This window comes from Lampris incognitus, chromosome 2, assembly GCF_029633865.1.
Source record: "Lampris incognitus isolate fLamInc1 chromosome 2, fLamInc1.hap2, whole genome shotgun sequence".
NCBI classification, from domain to species: domain Eukaryota; kingdom Metazoa; phylum Chordata; class Actinopteri; order Lampriformes; family Lampridae; genus Lampris; species Lampris incognitus.
The window spans coordinates 42614287-42627861 of NC_079212.1; the positions used below are offsets into that span (position 1 = coordinate 42614287).

Below are 13575 nucleotides of genomic sequence, written 5' to 3' on the forward strand. Positions count from 1 at the left end.
CACCAAAAGGATACAAACCGAGGGCTCTCAATGATCGGGATTAGGATTGCTCACCAGTTCACTTACCATCAGCAGACCCCTCCTGCATTGATACAATTAATCTCTTGTCTGAAACAGAGAATTTAAGAATGTCCATGTCAGCTGGATTGTTGACTGTTTTGATATCTTTGGGTATCAGAGTAGCTAGAGTCCATATGGTTGATTTTGTTTTGTTTGATGGGAGTTACTGTAATTTCTTCACATTGCTTCTGATGGAAAAAATGAGAGGGTCTGTCTGTTGGAGTTTGTGGTATTTATTTAGTTTGTGAGGGAATGGAAAAAGAGAGATTGAGGCCTGGTTCTCAAAGGATCCTGGGAAGGGAGAAGTGAGGCAGACTGCCAGCATACTTCTGGAGTCTTCAGTGAGTCAACCCGACTCTTTTTGTTATTTTAATTTTCCTCAGCCATCTCTCCTCCTCCCTCTTCCTTATTACCCCTCTGTCCCTCTGGGGTCACATGACATCTGTGACTCTGTCCAATACTCGTTGGACAGTGTAAACGACCCTATTCCCCCAAGGCCCCCAGATAAAGGGCCTATCTGACCAAACCCCAGGTAGGCCCCACCACACACACACATAAAACGCTTAAGTTTCTCAACAAAAAACAGAAATGGTCTGCCATTCCCACTGATCATATTGCTGTCAGCCGAACGAGTTATTTGCATTAATGAGTCTTGGGTTTGGACAGAAGTTCAAAAAGCCAGGAAGTGGGTTCCAAAAATAACCAAATGATAAAATCATTTTCCTGCAAAAAGTCATACCCAGATGCTATAAATCACTTCTGTATGAGGCCATGTTTGCACAGAAACACCTTGGAACATGGGCACAAACATGAATATTCATGAACACACAGGAGTAATAATTAGTTATGCAGAAATGTGAGGCAACGTTGGGTATCAAGGTAGCTTTAAGAAGCACTGGCAGGGTAGTAATCCGATAGAGCAACTACAATAGTACAAAAGAACTACTACGGGGGCTGTATAGGCTGAGGAGATGGGGATACATAGATTAAGAAGGAAAGGGGGCATGACACTTCCCTACTCACCCACACACATGCACACACCATCCATCTACATATACCAAGTCATCTACACTGCAGATACCACTGACCTCCACATATCCCTGAATAAGAGCCATGCTTAACATAATAGGCAGTTCTGAGGGGATCCGAGCTATCTAACCACCTTACCGTGATATTTGTAACACACCATTCTGCCCTCTCAAGTCCACATGCCAGAGAAATGGCCGTAAAAGGAATAAGTAATATGTTGTTAATGAGTCTATTGACTAGGCAATCAGACCAGTGTGTTTGCCGTCATAAACAACACTGTATTGGCGCCGGCTGTGTTACCCTAATGCATAAATAATCGCGCCACTGTAGTAGCTTGTTCGGGGAGGCTTTACACTTTGTAGTAATGTAAATATTTGTACCAGTAACCAAAAGGTTATATCAGCATTGGTGTCTTAAGTGGCAAAGGTGACAGATAAACCATGTTTTTTCCTCCATTTTCAGTGTAATTCTTCTCCCCCCCCCCCCGTGTGTTTGAGGTTTTAAACTTTCAAACGGTATTGGAACAGCCATGCTTGAGAATTGCTTAATAATACCATAAGGAGACAAAACTTTTTGGTGAATGGACTGTAATGTATCTGTCCCTTGTATGGCAGCTCTGATATAGGCGTTATTGTGATATACTTTGCAGTAAAAATGGGATACTACCGCCCATTTACTTGAGTGGCACTCGTATTTCAAAACGGTGAGGTCTTACAGAGACGAACATTGGTCCTCCTAACTGCAGCGAAGTTCTTGGGTCATATCACAGTGAAGTTTCTGTAGTGACATGCGACTGCCTGGGCCCTCACTTAAGAGCTGGCAGCTTCACTATCTCTTAGAAAGTAGGGTTGGCAAAAAAGCAGAGAACCGCTTTACTCCAAGTCCACCCATACCACCGCAATATTAAAACCCCAGCTGCATGATTAGCTAAAAGCTCTATAGTCTTCATGTCAGGGCCCAAATGATATGACCCTCATCTTCTGCTTCAACTGGACATCTTCTCCTCTGTCAGACCTCACTTTGACAGTCAATGTGTTGTAACAAAAGCACATTCAATAGACACCATATAGAATCAGTTACATTTTTACTTGAGCAATTTCAACAATTTACGACTTAACGTACAGTCAGTCTTCTCAGCGTTGTGTGTGTGTAATGACATATGGTTGACTTACAGGTTAAAGAGACTTTATTATAGTGACCTCTCAATAATTATTGTGATTCATGAAATTACGATTATGAAGGACTTCTGAAAATGGTATGGGCAATATGGAGAAAAAGAACATAAAATCAAGGGTTAGGGGCATCTGGGTGGCGTGGCGGTCTATTCCGTTGCCTACCAACACGGAGATCGGCGGTTCGAATCCCCGTGTTACTTCCGGCTTGGTCAGGCGTCCCTACAGACACAATTGGCCATGTCTGTGGGTGGAAAGCCGGATGTGTCCTGGTCGCTGCACTAGCGCCACCTCTGGTCGGTTGGGGTGCTTGTTCGGGGGGAAGGGGAATAGAGTGATCCTCTCACGTGCTACGTCCTCCTGATGAAACTCCTCCCTGTCAGGTGAAAAGAAGGGGCTTAGGGTGGAGCAGCGACTCGGAAGACTGGGGTAATTGGCCAAGTACAATTGGGGAGAAAAAGGGGGGACCCCCCCCCCAAAAAGTGTTAATCCATTAATTGGGGTAAATTTATTGGAAATTTTAGGCCACCTAATGGTAATCCCAGTCCTACATCTTGGGGCTCATTTGTTGCACTAACACAACAGCAGGGTCTTCTGTTCCTTTACACCATATTTTCCTGTGTGAATGCAGCGATACCACAGTGTGTCACCTGATGTGGATGTTACCCTTATTGCCCTGCTTATGTCTGAATGGCTTTATATAGGTATTTCTGTATTTTCATGCCAGCACTTTTGATGAGAACTTAAAGTTAGCCTTAAAAAGACTAAAAATTCCATTAAGCCTCTTGGTTCTGCTTAATATCAAAGGTGAAGGCATCTCGCATTGAAAAAATGCTTATACCTCAGCAAGCTTAGAGTTGAGCTACCTATCTTAAGAGGGGTAGATTTTCAAAATCTTGGCCATGGGATTAAAATGTCAACGATTACTAACCATGTCAGGGGTGCTTGCCCTTAATACAGAGCCACAGAGAAGATCCTGGCCAGGGCACGACAGCTGGTGGATGTTAAGAAAGAGGATGGCTTCTCTGCGCTGCACCTGGCTGCCCTCAACAACCATCATGAAGTGGCAGAGATCCTCATGAAGGAGGTCAGTCAAGGACAGGATAAAACTGCTGGTCATTTACATCTCAAAGGATCACTTAGCTTTTTGCTTGTTAAACAAATCTCCATAGATATGAATCATGCCTGGTACTTCACCGTCAACTTGTTTTTAACGACCCTTTGGCAAAATCTGTTTATGTATCAATCTCATTGACAGCTTAATGTGGACTAAAGGACACGATGTGCCTGCAGAATTTTAGCCTGTTCAAAGCCTTGATACTTTAGGCTGATCTTCAGGAGTTTATGATTACTTAAAGGTACAATCCACAATTATTGCAAGTTCTGGTCAGTCTTGATCCTGACTTGTCTTCATAAACATTGTTCGCTTTATTTCTTGTGAATGAGAACCACCAGATGCCACATTGCTTTCGATTCCTTTTCAAGCTTTCAGTTGTCTCCATTTCTCAAATAAATTTACAACTTTGACCCAATGGCGAGATATGTCACGTTTCTCGTTGTCAGAAAGGTGCTCTTGTTGTTGCAACATTCCACATAACCATGGCAGCGCATGCCATTACGGATTGTACCTATAAATGTATGAGTCAAACACAAGATGACCAGCATTTTCCTAACCGTGTCATTTCCCTTCCATCTCTCCTTGCACTTTCCCTTTGGCTTCAGGGCCGCTGTGATGTCAACATCCGCAACAACCGCAATCAGACGTCGCTGCAGCTGGCGGTAACACAGGGCCACAGTGAGCTGGTGCAGCTTCTTGTGGCCGAAGGCGCAGATGTCAACATAGAGGACGAGGACGGAGACACAGCGATGCACGTGGCCCTCAGCCGCCCACAGCTGGCCAACACCATGCTTGGACCCGCCGTGGGCACCAGCAGCACTGATGAGGGTGGAGAGAGCTCCTCCTCGCTCTATTGCACGGTAAGGTGGTGGAGAAAGGGATGGGACCTGAATTGGAGCTCTGCTGTAAAGGGTTTTAAGCTTAGTAGTGGGGGTAAATGTAATGCTGTTTAGTTATCATACTTGAGGAGGACATGGTTGGCTTTACATTGTAAAGAGAAGAGGAAATCTCAAGTCAAAGGAAGGGGAGAAGGGACAGGGTGAGAGGTTTAAGTGAAGAGACAGGAGACACCTTTGTTGAGTCAAATAGGGCATGACCATAGGAAAAATTGAGGGTAGAGACTAAGAGCCTTAAATAAGGTACACGGTGTAAATTTATAGCGAACTGAAGATAAAGGGATGTGTGGTTACAGGAACATTCTGGGGTTTTTTTTGTAACCTGGGTTTTATTTTTGTAGTCTTTACCATCATGCATATTAGTTCTGATATCATTTTACTCACTGGCTTCATTTTGTTGGTTTTGGATATGGCACGTCTGGACACAGTGGTGTTCCTTTACATGTTTTGGCCTCGAACTTCAATGTGTTGCTTTCAAAATCAAATCCAGCCAATCAGTTCATATAGTCACTGACTTCAAATAGTGACTGTGTGAACTGATTGGCTGGATTTGATCAGTCAAATCCCAGTGTGATGACACAATGGGCTAATCCCAGTGTGATGCCACAATGGGCTACATTTGAGTTAGATTCTGACAAGGCTTGTTAACAACTCAATACTTGTGCACCTGGTGGCATAATACCAGGTCTTTTAGACACACCCCTTTAATATTATAGACATTTTTAAAATCCAAGCCAAGTTGGCTATGGCTTTAGAAATAAGCAATGTACTTTTTCTGCATTTCATAATGTCAAAAAAGCTAATCCGAATAAGTGGTCATAGCAGTCCACGGTGGTCATAGCAGTCCACGGTGGTGTAGCACTCTAAGCATCGGCTTTGTGTCGATGCAGTTGCCCACTGGGGACCGGGGTTCACGCCCCGGTCTCGTCAGATCTGACTATGGCCGGACTCTATGAAGCAGCAATAATTGGCAATGCTGTCTTCGGGAGGGGGGCGGAGTCAGCTTGTGTTCGTCACACGAATGCGTCTCTGTGTGTGTTGGAAAAAGCAGTGGTTCGGCCTGGATTTGCCTTGTCACGAAAGTGGCGAGGCGTCTCCTTCAAGACTGCAGGCCGGAGAGATGCAGTTGGCGAACACATGCAGTACGAGGGTGGGTGTTTGAACTAAAATGGGGATCGATTGGCCACTAAATTGGGAGAAAAAGGGAAAAATCAGAAATAAATTTATGGAAAAAAAAGGATAAGTGGTCATATTTATTCCTCAGATTCCTTTTCAGTGCTATTAGCTATGTATATTATGCTTATTTAGTGAGCCAGCATAATGGTTACACATTCAAAAATAAACCTTCTATGCAATATTTTTTTTAAAAGTGTTAACTGATGATAGAAATAAAGTTCATGGTGTATGATGCCATTCTGAAATGACGACACAGCATATCTCAGTAGACTTGGGGTTGAAATACCTTGCGGGCATCAAGGTTCATTTTTCGTACTCGGAACTCTGAACGTCAAAGTTCCCACTTCAAATAAATTCAGGTTGATGAAACTCCCCAAGTTCCTTTCATGAACAAAGAATTAAGATGCCCTCACATCCTTTTCTTCCCAGCCATAATTGCTTTCCTACTTCCTCAAATGACCAAGACCTTGGTTTGCTTTGGAGTCAGGATGCCAGCTAGCTGAAATGTTATAGTCACTAGCAGTAGAGCCAGAGCATAGCAGAACTTCTGGTCTCATCTGTTTATCACCACAGCATGCAAGTGAAATTTGCCTTGCCAATTCTGGTACGACCGCAGCATTTCACTTATGCAACTCTGCTGGCAGTTCACACTTAGAGAGTTTGCCATCTTTCCATCTAAATGTTAGGTTAATTGAAACAAAACTTTGGAAAATTTGAAAAAGTTGCTCATTTGAGTGCATCTTAAGCAATTAAAGGATAGGTTCACTGTTTTTGAACCTAGACCTCATTAAAAGTTTGTCAGTTTAGAAACGTGCAGACAAAAACTTTGCTAGTCGCTTTAATGTTGGGGAAATTACCAGTTTGCTGAATTTTCACTTTAGGCTTCAAAAGTCCAACGGGGCAATTGTTTAAGGATTCGTAAACCATGCTATATCTCCTTCTGGAGAACTGGAATGTCTGTTTTGTTTGTGCTTTTAGCCACTAGATAATGAGGTAACCTTTAATAAACAATCATAGCATTACTAACAATCCAGTTGAGGGATAAATCTAAGAAAATAGTTTAACAGTGTAAGTATATAGTGAAAAGATTGCAGATCAAAAATCCAAAATACCCCTGTATATCTTCCTTCATTGGCTCTTCTATGGAAACGATAATATCATGTTGTTCAACAAGCCGTAAACACAAAACTGATTTAGAGACCTTGACTGTGTACCACTTTTTATTTGCGTAGTTGGATTATAATCAGAAAGGTTTGGGTTGATTTTTGTGACGGCGCTGAAGGGTGTCCCTTCCAGTCAGCATGACTGCAAACACTGCAGCTCTGCTCAACAACATGTGGACAGGAGCCAAAATGGAGACACACACCAATACACAAACACACACCTGAAAGTGGTCAGCCTTAACTGCTGCTTTGGCGACCATCAGTATGTGTGTTATTGGGGAAATTGGATTCGGGCTTATACATTAGGCTGAGCTGGATGCGAGGGCTTTAGTTCAATTGCCTCCTTTCCCTTTGCAGTTGACAATAATCATCCTTTGTACAAACAGCTTTCATTCAAAGTAACCTTAATTCTGGCCATTATCAAAGGATCAGCTCTGGCCTTCACGACAGTCAGATCTAGACCAGTGTCTTGTTGTTTTCCTGTTACGTTGCTTAAGAAGGTTGAGAGGGCAGCCCAGCTGTCAGGCAGGACTCCCTGGTAATCCTGTTTTGTTGTATATGCCCTTGCATCAGCTCTAACCCTAACCTTGTCTCCCCCTCTACCTTTCCTGTTTTATTCACAGCTAAGTGGCACAGGTCTTCTGGGGAATACAGAGCTGAATGTGGGTGCAGCCATTGCATGTTTTCTTGCACAGGAAGGGGCTGACATTAACTATGCCAACCACAAGGGCAAGAGTCCAATGGACCTAGTGGCAGACAGCGCTGTGTCACAGCTCATTAAGAACTTCTCTGAGAAACACAGGTATTTGGCTGCAAAGGCCTGGACTTGAAATGTTTACATGAAAGGGATCGTTCGGTTTCCAGGGTTTTTACTGTGTCCTACTTAGTCAGACCAACTCATTGATACCTTTTTAATGTCTGTGCCTGTGATGTGAAGAGATGTTGAATGGTGAGTTTAGCCTAGCTTAGCTCAATTGCTGGATATTTAAAGAGATCATTAACAGCTCCTTTCAAAAGAAGGGAAATACACCGTCTCCGAAGCCGACTGTGAATACTGTACTTGTGAGCCTAGCATTAACAATTCCTCTTAACCACAAGCACTTGCAAAGTCTTAACAATTAGATTAGTTTTTAAACCATTTTTCCATAACAGCATATCCATCTTCTATGCCTGAAGTCAATGGATATGCATATTACGGAAAAGTAGTTCAAAACTATAATTTAAATTTTAAGACTTTGTATATACTTGTGAAAACGTAGGTTAAGAAATTTTTCCCACCAGGCCAACAACTCGCCTATCAATGTACCATCAAACTGTATGCACAAAAATAAAAACAGTATCCACGGGTTGGTGTGACTGTAAGTAGGACACATAGTAAAAACCCTGGAAACTGAACTATTGAATTGATTAATCAACAGTGTGCTTTTATGTCAGAGCAGTTTTCCAAGTCAATTATTATGGATTTTGGATGTGTCAGCATCAGCAACTGCGTGTTGTCATTCATTATTGCTGTGGCTGTTGACACATGGGCATGTTTGGGGGTCACACAGGTTGCAGCGCTTGCAGGCCATCACTTGTGGACAGGGCCTGAGCAGCGCCAGCCTGCGGAGGGTCCACACCACACCCAACACCATGACCAACCTGGTCCTGCCAACCCCACCGGGTCCGAGCGAGTGCCTCATCTGCTCTGAGCTGGCTCTGCTCGTCCTCTTCTGCCCCTGTCAACACAGCGTGGCTTGTGAAGGTTGGTAGGGGTAGAGGGTGGTTTGAGTTTCTTATGAGTGGATGGCTGCATGTTGCCTGGGGGTTTGTGTATGTACATGGAGGTTGTTGTTGAGGTGTATTTAAAAATTTCCATTACTTGTTATGATGCTTTTGACTGAGAGGCAGTGTATGTGTGTGCAGTTTTACTTATCCATACCCCCTTTCCTAACAGAGTGTGCCCATCGAATGAAGAAATGCATTAAATGCCAAGTCACAATCACCAAGAAAATCAGACAAGGTAATACCACCCGTTCACTGATGACCAAACAACTTGAACGTTTAAAGAAAAAAGAAAAAACTACAATCCCCTGCAATTTATTTATTGACCATGGTGAAAATAAATATTTGCTGTACATGTTTTACTCCCAGATCCATTTTTTTTTTTGAATTTTATAGTTAGCCCAGCAGTTTATAATCTATATGCTTCATCAGGATGCCTAAGAGTGACGGACAAGTTCTTTGCCGTTATTGCTGGTTGAAGTTTTCTGTTCTCAGAGCTTTTATCTCTCCGTCCCTCCCAACCACACACCAACATAGACCAGACAGAGGTGGACTGCAGCCCGGGAACGGAGAATTCGGAGCAACACAACCTGCTGGAGCAACTGCAGTCTCGCTACCGTCAGATGGAGGAGCGCATCACCTGCCCCATCTGCATTGACAACCACATCAAGTTGGTCTTCCAGTGTGGACACGCCTCCTGTATCGACTGCAGCGCTGCGCTGAAGACCTGCCCGATCTGCCGGCAGACCATCCGTGAGCGTATTCAGCTGTTTGTCTGACCGCAGGTTTCTCGTAGCTCTCATAAACCCCCCTTATGAGGATCGCTGGAGTGGGCTGGAAAGTGAAAGGCTTTGGATGAAGAGGGGCAGCTGTTACCATTGGACGTTACGTGACAGTTAGGCTAGCCACTGCTGTGCGCCTGCCAATCCCACCTTCCTGCTCGGTTTTCCTTTGTGATGGGCCACTCACTGAGCTGCTGGTCACTTTAATTTATGGGTCTGTGTTACATTTACATTACAGAGAGCTAGACAGAGTTAAAGCAGCTCTTTTCAGTTTTTGGTGTGAATTTGTTAACATTTTCAGTTGTCTCCCTCTCGAGCAGCACCGGGCACCAACACGCTGGCCACTTGATTTTCATCGCTCAATTCCATACAGGAAAAGCTGCTGAAAGCATTTCGGCGAGCTCGATGCAAAGCATCAGAGCTGGAGGTGTACGAAGTCAAACTACTGCGCTGCAGCCTCACAAACTCTTTAACGTATTTGCCAGAAAGAGGTTTGTACAAATAGAAGCTTACGAAAGGATCTTTGCCCAAAACCCTCCAACCCATACACACCTTGCTTACAAATTCCTTTATCTTTGCCTGTTATCCTCACCTACTTTTCTGCCTGTCTTGCCTCCCCTGTTTACAAGACGTCAGAGTAAACGTCTGACGTCGCGCCCTCTCCAGCCCCTGTATATCCTGTGAATTATGTTTGCCGTCTCATCAGTATCAGTCTTTGTAATCAGTGTTAGTCTCTGGAGAGGGTTTTGCTATAACTAAAGGCTCTATATATAGTCCCCAACCACTCGTCTGTATGCAAGTGGAAATAAACTAACGTTATATATGCATGACTATATGCATATTGTAAAGCTGAAAATGACTGTCTCGTTATGGGTGATTTTTTTTCTTCCTGAATTAACATTTGTGGTTTTTAATGTACCAGTGATTAGTACAGATTTTATTTATGTGTGAAAGGTGTTTATGCTTAGTAATTAATTTCTTTTATTCTTCAGATGTTTGCTTGGCAAAAAAAAAAGAAGAAGTTCCGTTTCTACCTAAATTCACCCCAAGCCTATGTCCTCTACTCAGGGTATCAAATCATTGAAAGCACTTGATATCCACATATTTTGTGATATCCACAAAAAGGTTATAGAAGACCCCCTTTTCTGACCATCTCTCTGTATGTTCCCTAAAGGAGACACAAGTCGATAATGGGTCATAATGTTGTGCAAAGTAACTCAAAAGTGTTGTACAGAAGATATTTAATTCACGCTAACCCCCAAATTTGATTTACATTTGTGAAATGAATGTCTCATTAAAAGGACCATATATGGTCTCTGCAACAAAATCAAATTTCCTGACGCCATCATCAACACACTTGTAGGCACTGCATCTACTGCATATTGCACAGAAAGCAAGATGGTGACAAGGCCCGCCTCGGAAACGCAGTTCTGACCATGGCTCAACTTAAGTGAAGTTGTATTTCACATTTGGGGAGTTAATGCATTTAGCAGGTTTAACGGGAAGAAACTTTGCGTTCTATTACTTATCGAACACATGCATTAGAAAACGTGGAATTAGAGGCCCACCTCACATCTGAAGTTACCTGCCCACCATCTTAGTGGAGGCCGTTTAAAAGATATCACCTTTCTCTTGTCTGCGGTTTTGGCAAGTGTTCTGGATTGTATATCCTTCTCAGTGTTTTGGTTTGTTTTCTCGAAGGGCTTATGCATATAAGATAAAAAACATATCTATTTTAATCTTTATTTAATTTTTCTATGATTTACAAAAAAAACTTCAAGAGGCAGGAGTTTTTTTTTTCTCCCAGCAGATCCTAAAATTTGGGAGAGCCAATGTCAAGATGTACATTTGAATGTCAGAAAAAAAAATGTATCTTGTCTCACTCTGCCTTCTGTGTGGAAATGCTGTTGTAAGACAACTAGATAGGGAGATGAAGATGTCTTTACCACAAGGTATACTTGGAAGAAAGTACTACATCAGTGCCAAAATTGCATGAGGTTGTGCAGAGGAGCGCACGTCGTAGTTATTCGAGACGCACTACGCCCAGCCCCAGCCCCCGCTTTATGTGATGTCTAGGGTATTTGTAAAGCAGTCATTTTAGAAAAACAGAAACCAGCAACTCAAGTATACACAAGTCATTGCTCTGTAAAGTTGCAGACGGACGGCGGAGAGCAGGCTAAGTGACAGGTCTTACAGGTGGTTGGAAGACGATGTACTGACACTTAGCTGTTGTTTGCTCTAACTCTGTAGTGCTCTGAATCCCCCCCCCCCCCTAGTCATCTTCCAGAGGACAACACTGGCGTATAGTTTCAGAAATGTTATTAAACCCATATTTTTTTAGCTTTGGATTACTTTATTTTTTTCGAAACGCAATCAAGGGACAGATTTTGAGATTGTCCGTTGAGTTGGGTCAAGTTGTAAGGTCACAGGCGAAGGCAATAATGTGTATAAGAATTGGAGCCTTTCCTGAAGCAGATCACTATGAGAGGAACCTCGTCGGTATATAAAGATGCTATTGAAGCGACAAAGCTACAGATGTTACTGTTTGGTGTTTGTACAGTACAGCTTTGGATTCTGATGCTGGCCTTACTGTCCATTCCTCCTGTTATTTTTGTTTTTTTTTCTTTTTTCCAGTTATGTTCTGTACAAAAATATTTTGCAATAAATTTGGAAGTTTTTTTAATCGCCTTGCTTCGACTTTTTTTTCAGCACAAGCGGTAGCCAATACTAGCATTTATTTAATTGTCCATGTTTGTTTCTTTATATTAGGGTTTTTTTTAATATTGGCATATGCACTGTTGGAAAACAGGTCATTTTAGGTCAGTCACCGGCCCATTTATGGGACACATCCTGGACAGTTTCTCCAAGCTAACAGTTGCTTCCTGGCATGTTTTGACTGCAGTTTAATCCGTTTGGACTAATTGGTACCTGCTGTCTGTTCTGAGGGCTGCTGTGTGTCGCTTCTCAGTCTGGCTCCTGTTTTGTACAGATGGCTTTGGCGTATGACTCAGCGCTTCACCGGCGACGTCCTCATGATGGCAGTGAGACATGCTGAGGCGACACCGGCCATGTCCTCTGGACAGCTAGCCACTAAAATGGACTGCAACGAGTCGGAAAGGGTAAAGGCATTTCCTGCCTCGTGGGAACTTTAACAGAAAACCGTATTTCTTGCATCCGGTGATGTTAAAAAACCCCCCAGTAAATTTCAAAGAAAACCTGTAAATGTAAGCGTAACGTTCCACTAGTTACAGTTGGAAACGATTAATCCCCCCCCCCTTTTTCTCCCCACTCTTGGCCAATTACCCCCCCCCCCTCTGCCGATCCAGGGAGGGCTGCAGACTACCACACGCCCCCTCCGATACATGTGGAGTCACCAGCCGCTTCTTTTCACCTGACAGTGAGGAGTTTCACCAGGGGGACGTAGCGTGTGGGAGGATCCCAGCCAGCTATTCCCCCCAGTTCCCCCTCCCCCAAACAGGTACCCCGACTGACCAGAGGAGGCGCTAGTGCAGCGACCAGGACACATACCCACATCCGACTTCCCACCCGCAGACACGGCCAATTGTGTCTGCAGGGTCGCCCGACCAAGCCGGAGGTAACACGGGGATTCAAACCGGCGATCCCCGTGTTGGCAGGCAACGAAATAGATCGTTATGCTAAACCTAACGATTAAATATTACACAATACATGTAAGCGAAATGTGTGTTACATGGATGTGAACGTCCAAGAACCATACGTAACCATGGAGACTAGACAAGTTATGCAGCGTAACGTTTCTTAATGACTGTCAGGAAACAATAGTGATAGTAAATGACTTTTTTTTCCCCGCCCCAATAGAAATTTAATAAATGATGAGAGAGGCGTGAAAAACCAGAGGCTCCTGAGAAAGGAGGGTTGGCGATTTTTGACACAGAACAAACGACTTTTCGTCAGTCTTCCCTTATGCAGGAACAAACAATCTTTCATCCGTCCATTGATCCATCACTGACAATCTTTATTTATACAATTACCTGTACGATAGACGTTAGTGTTTAACAGAATTTATCCATCCATCCATTATCCAAACCGCCTATCCTACTCAGGGCCACGGGCACTTGCTGATCTGTAGACATTCAGGTACTAGCAGTGGCGCCCCCAAGGGGTGGCCAGGGGTGGCCACGGCCACCCTGATACTATCCCTGGCCCCCCCGCTGGCCCCCCCCAGCCACGAATCGCATATGCAGAATATGCTTCTGATTAATCATAATAAGCTTCTATCTGATATTTTACATTAGGTGCTGTTCATTTAAATCAATAATGTATATTTTTCTTAACTCTCATATTGACAGTTTTCCACTAGGCTATACAGTATACTACAACAGCATCATACAATTCCTGAAATTCAGTTATGGCTTTTGGTTTTGGTGTGCCACCCCA

The 13575-nt window shown here is 43.4% G+C and overlaps 1 protein-coding gene across 5 annotated transcripts in view; it reads left to right on the top strand.

Annotated features, from left to right (window-relative positions):
- mib2 (MIB E3 ubiquitin protein ligase 2) overlaps positions 1-11840 on the top strand; it is a 70278-nt gene extending 58438 nt beyond the window's left edge. For all 5 annotated transcript variants that reach the window (XM_056302242.1, XM_056302238.1, XM_056302240.1 and 2 more), the window contains 6 exons: positions 3222-3348; positions 3984-4238; positions 7237-7415; positions 8164-8357; positions 8550-8615; positions 8915-11840. In XM_056302242.1, coding sequence (XP_056158217.1) covers positions 3222-3348; positions 3984-4238; positions 7237-7415; positions 8164-8357; positions 8550-8615; positions 8915-9156 — 1063 coding nt within the window. In that variant the 3' untranslated portion in view covers positions 9157-11840. The remainder of the gene's footprint in view (positions 1-3221; positions 3349-3983; positions 4239-7236; positions 7416-8163; positions 8358-8549; positions 8616-8914) is intronic.
- Positions 11841-13575: the final 1735 nt, after the last annotated feature.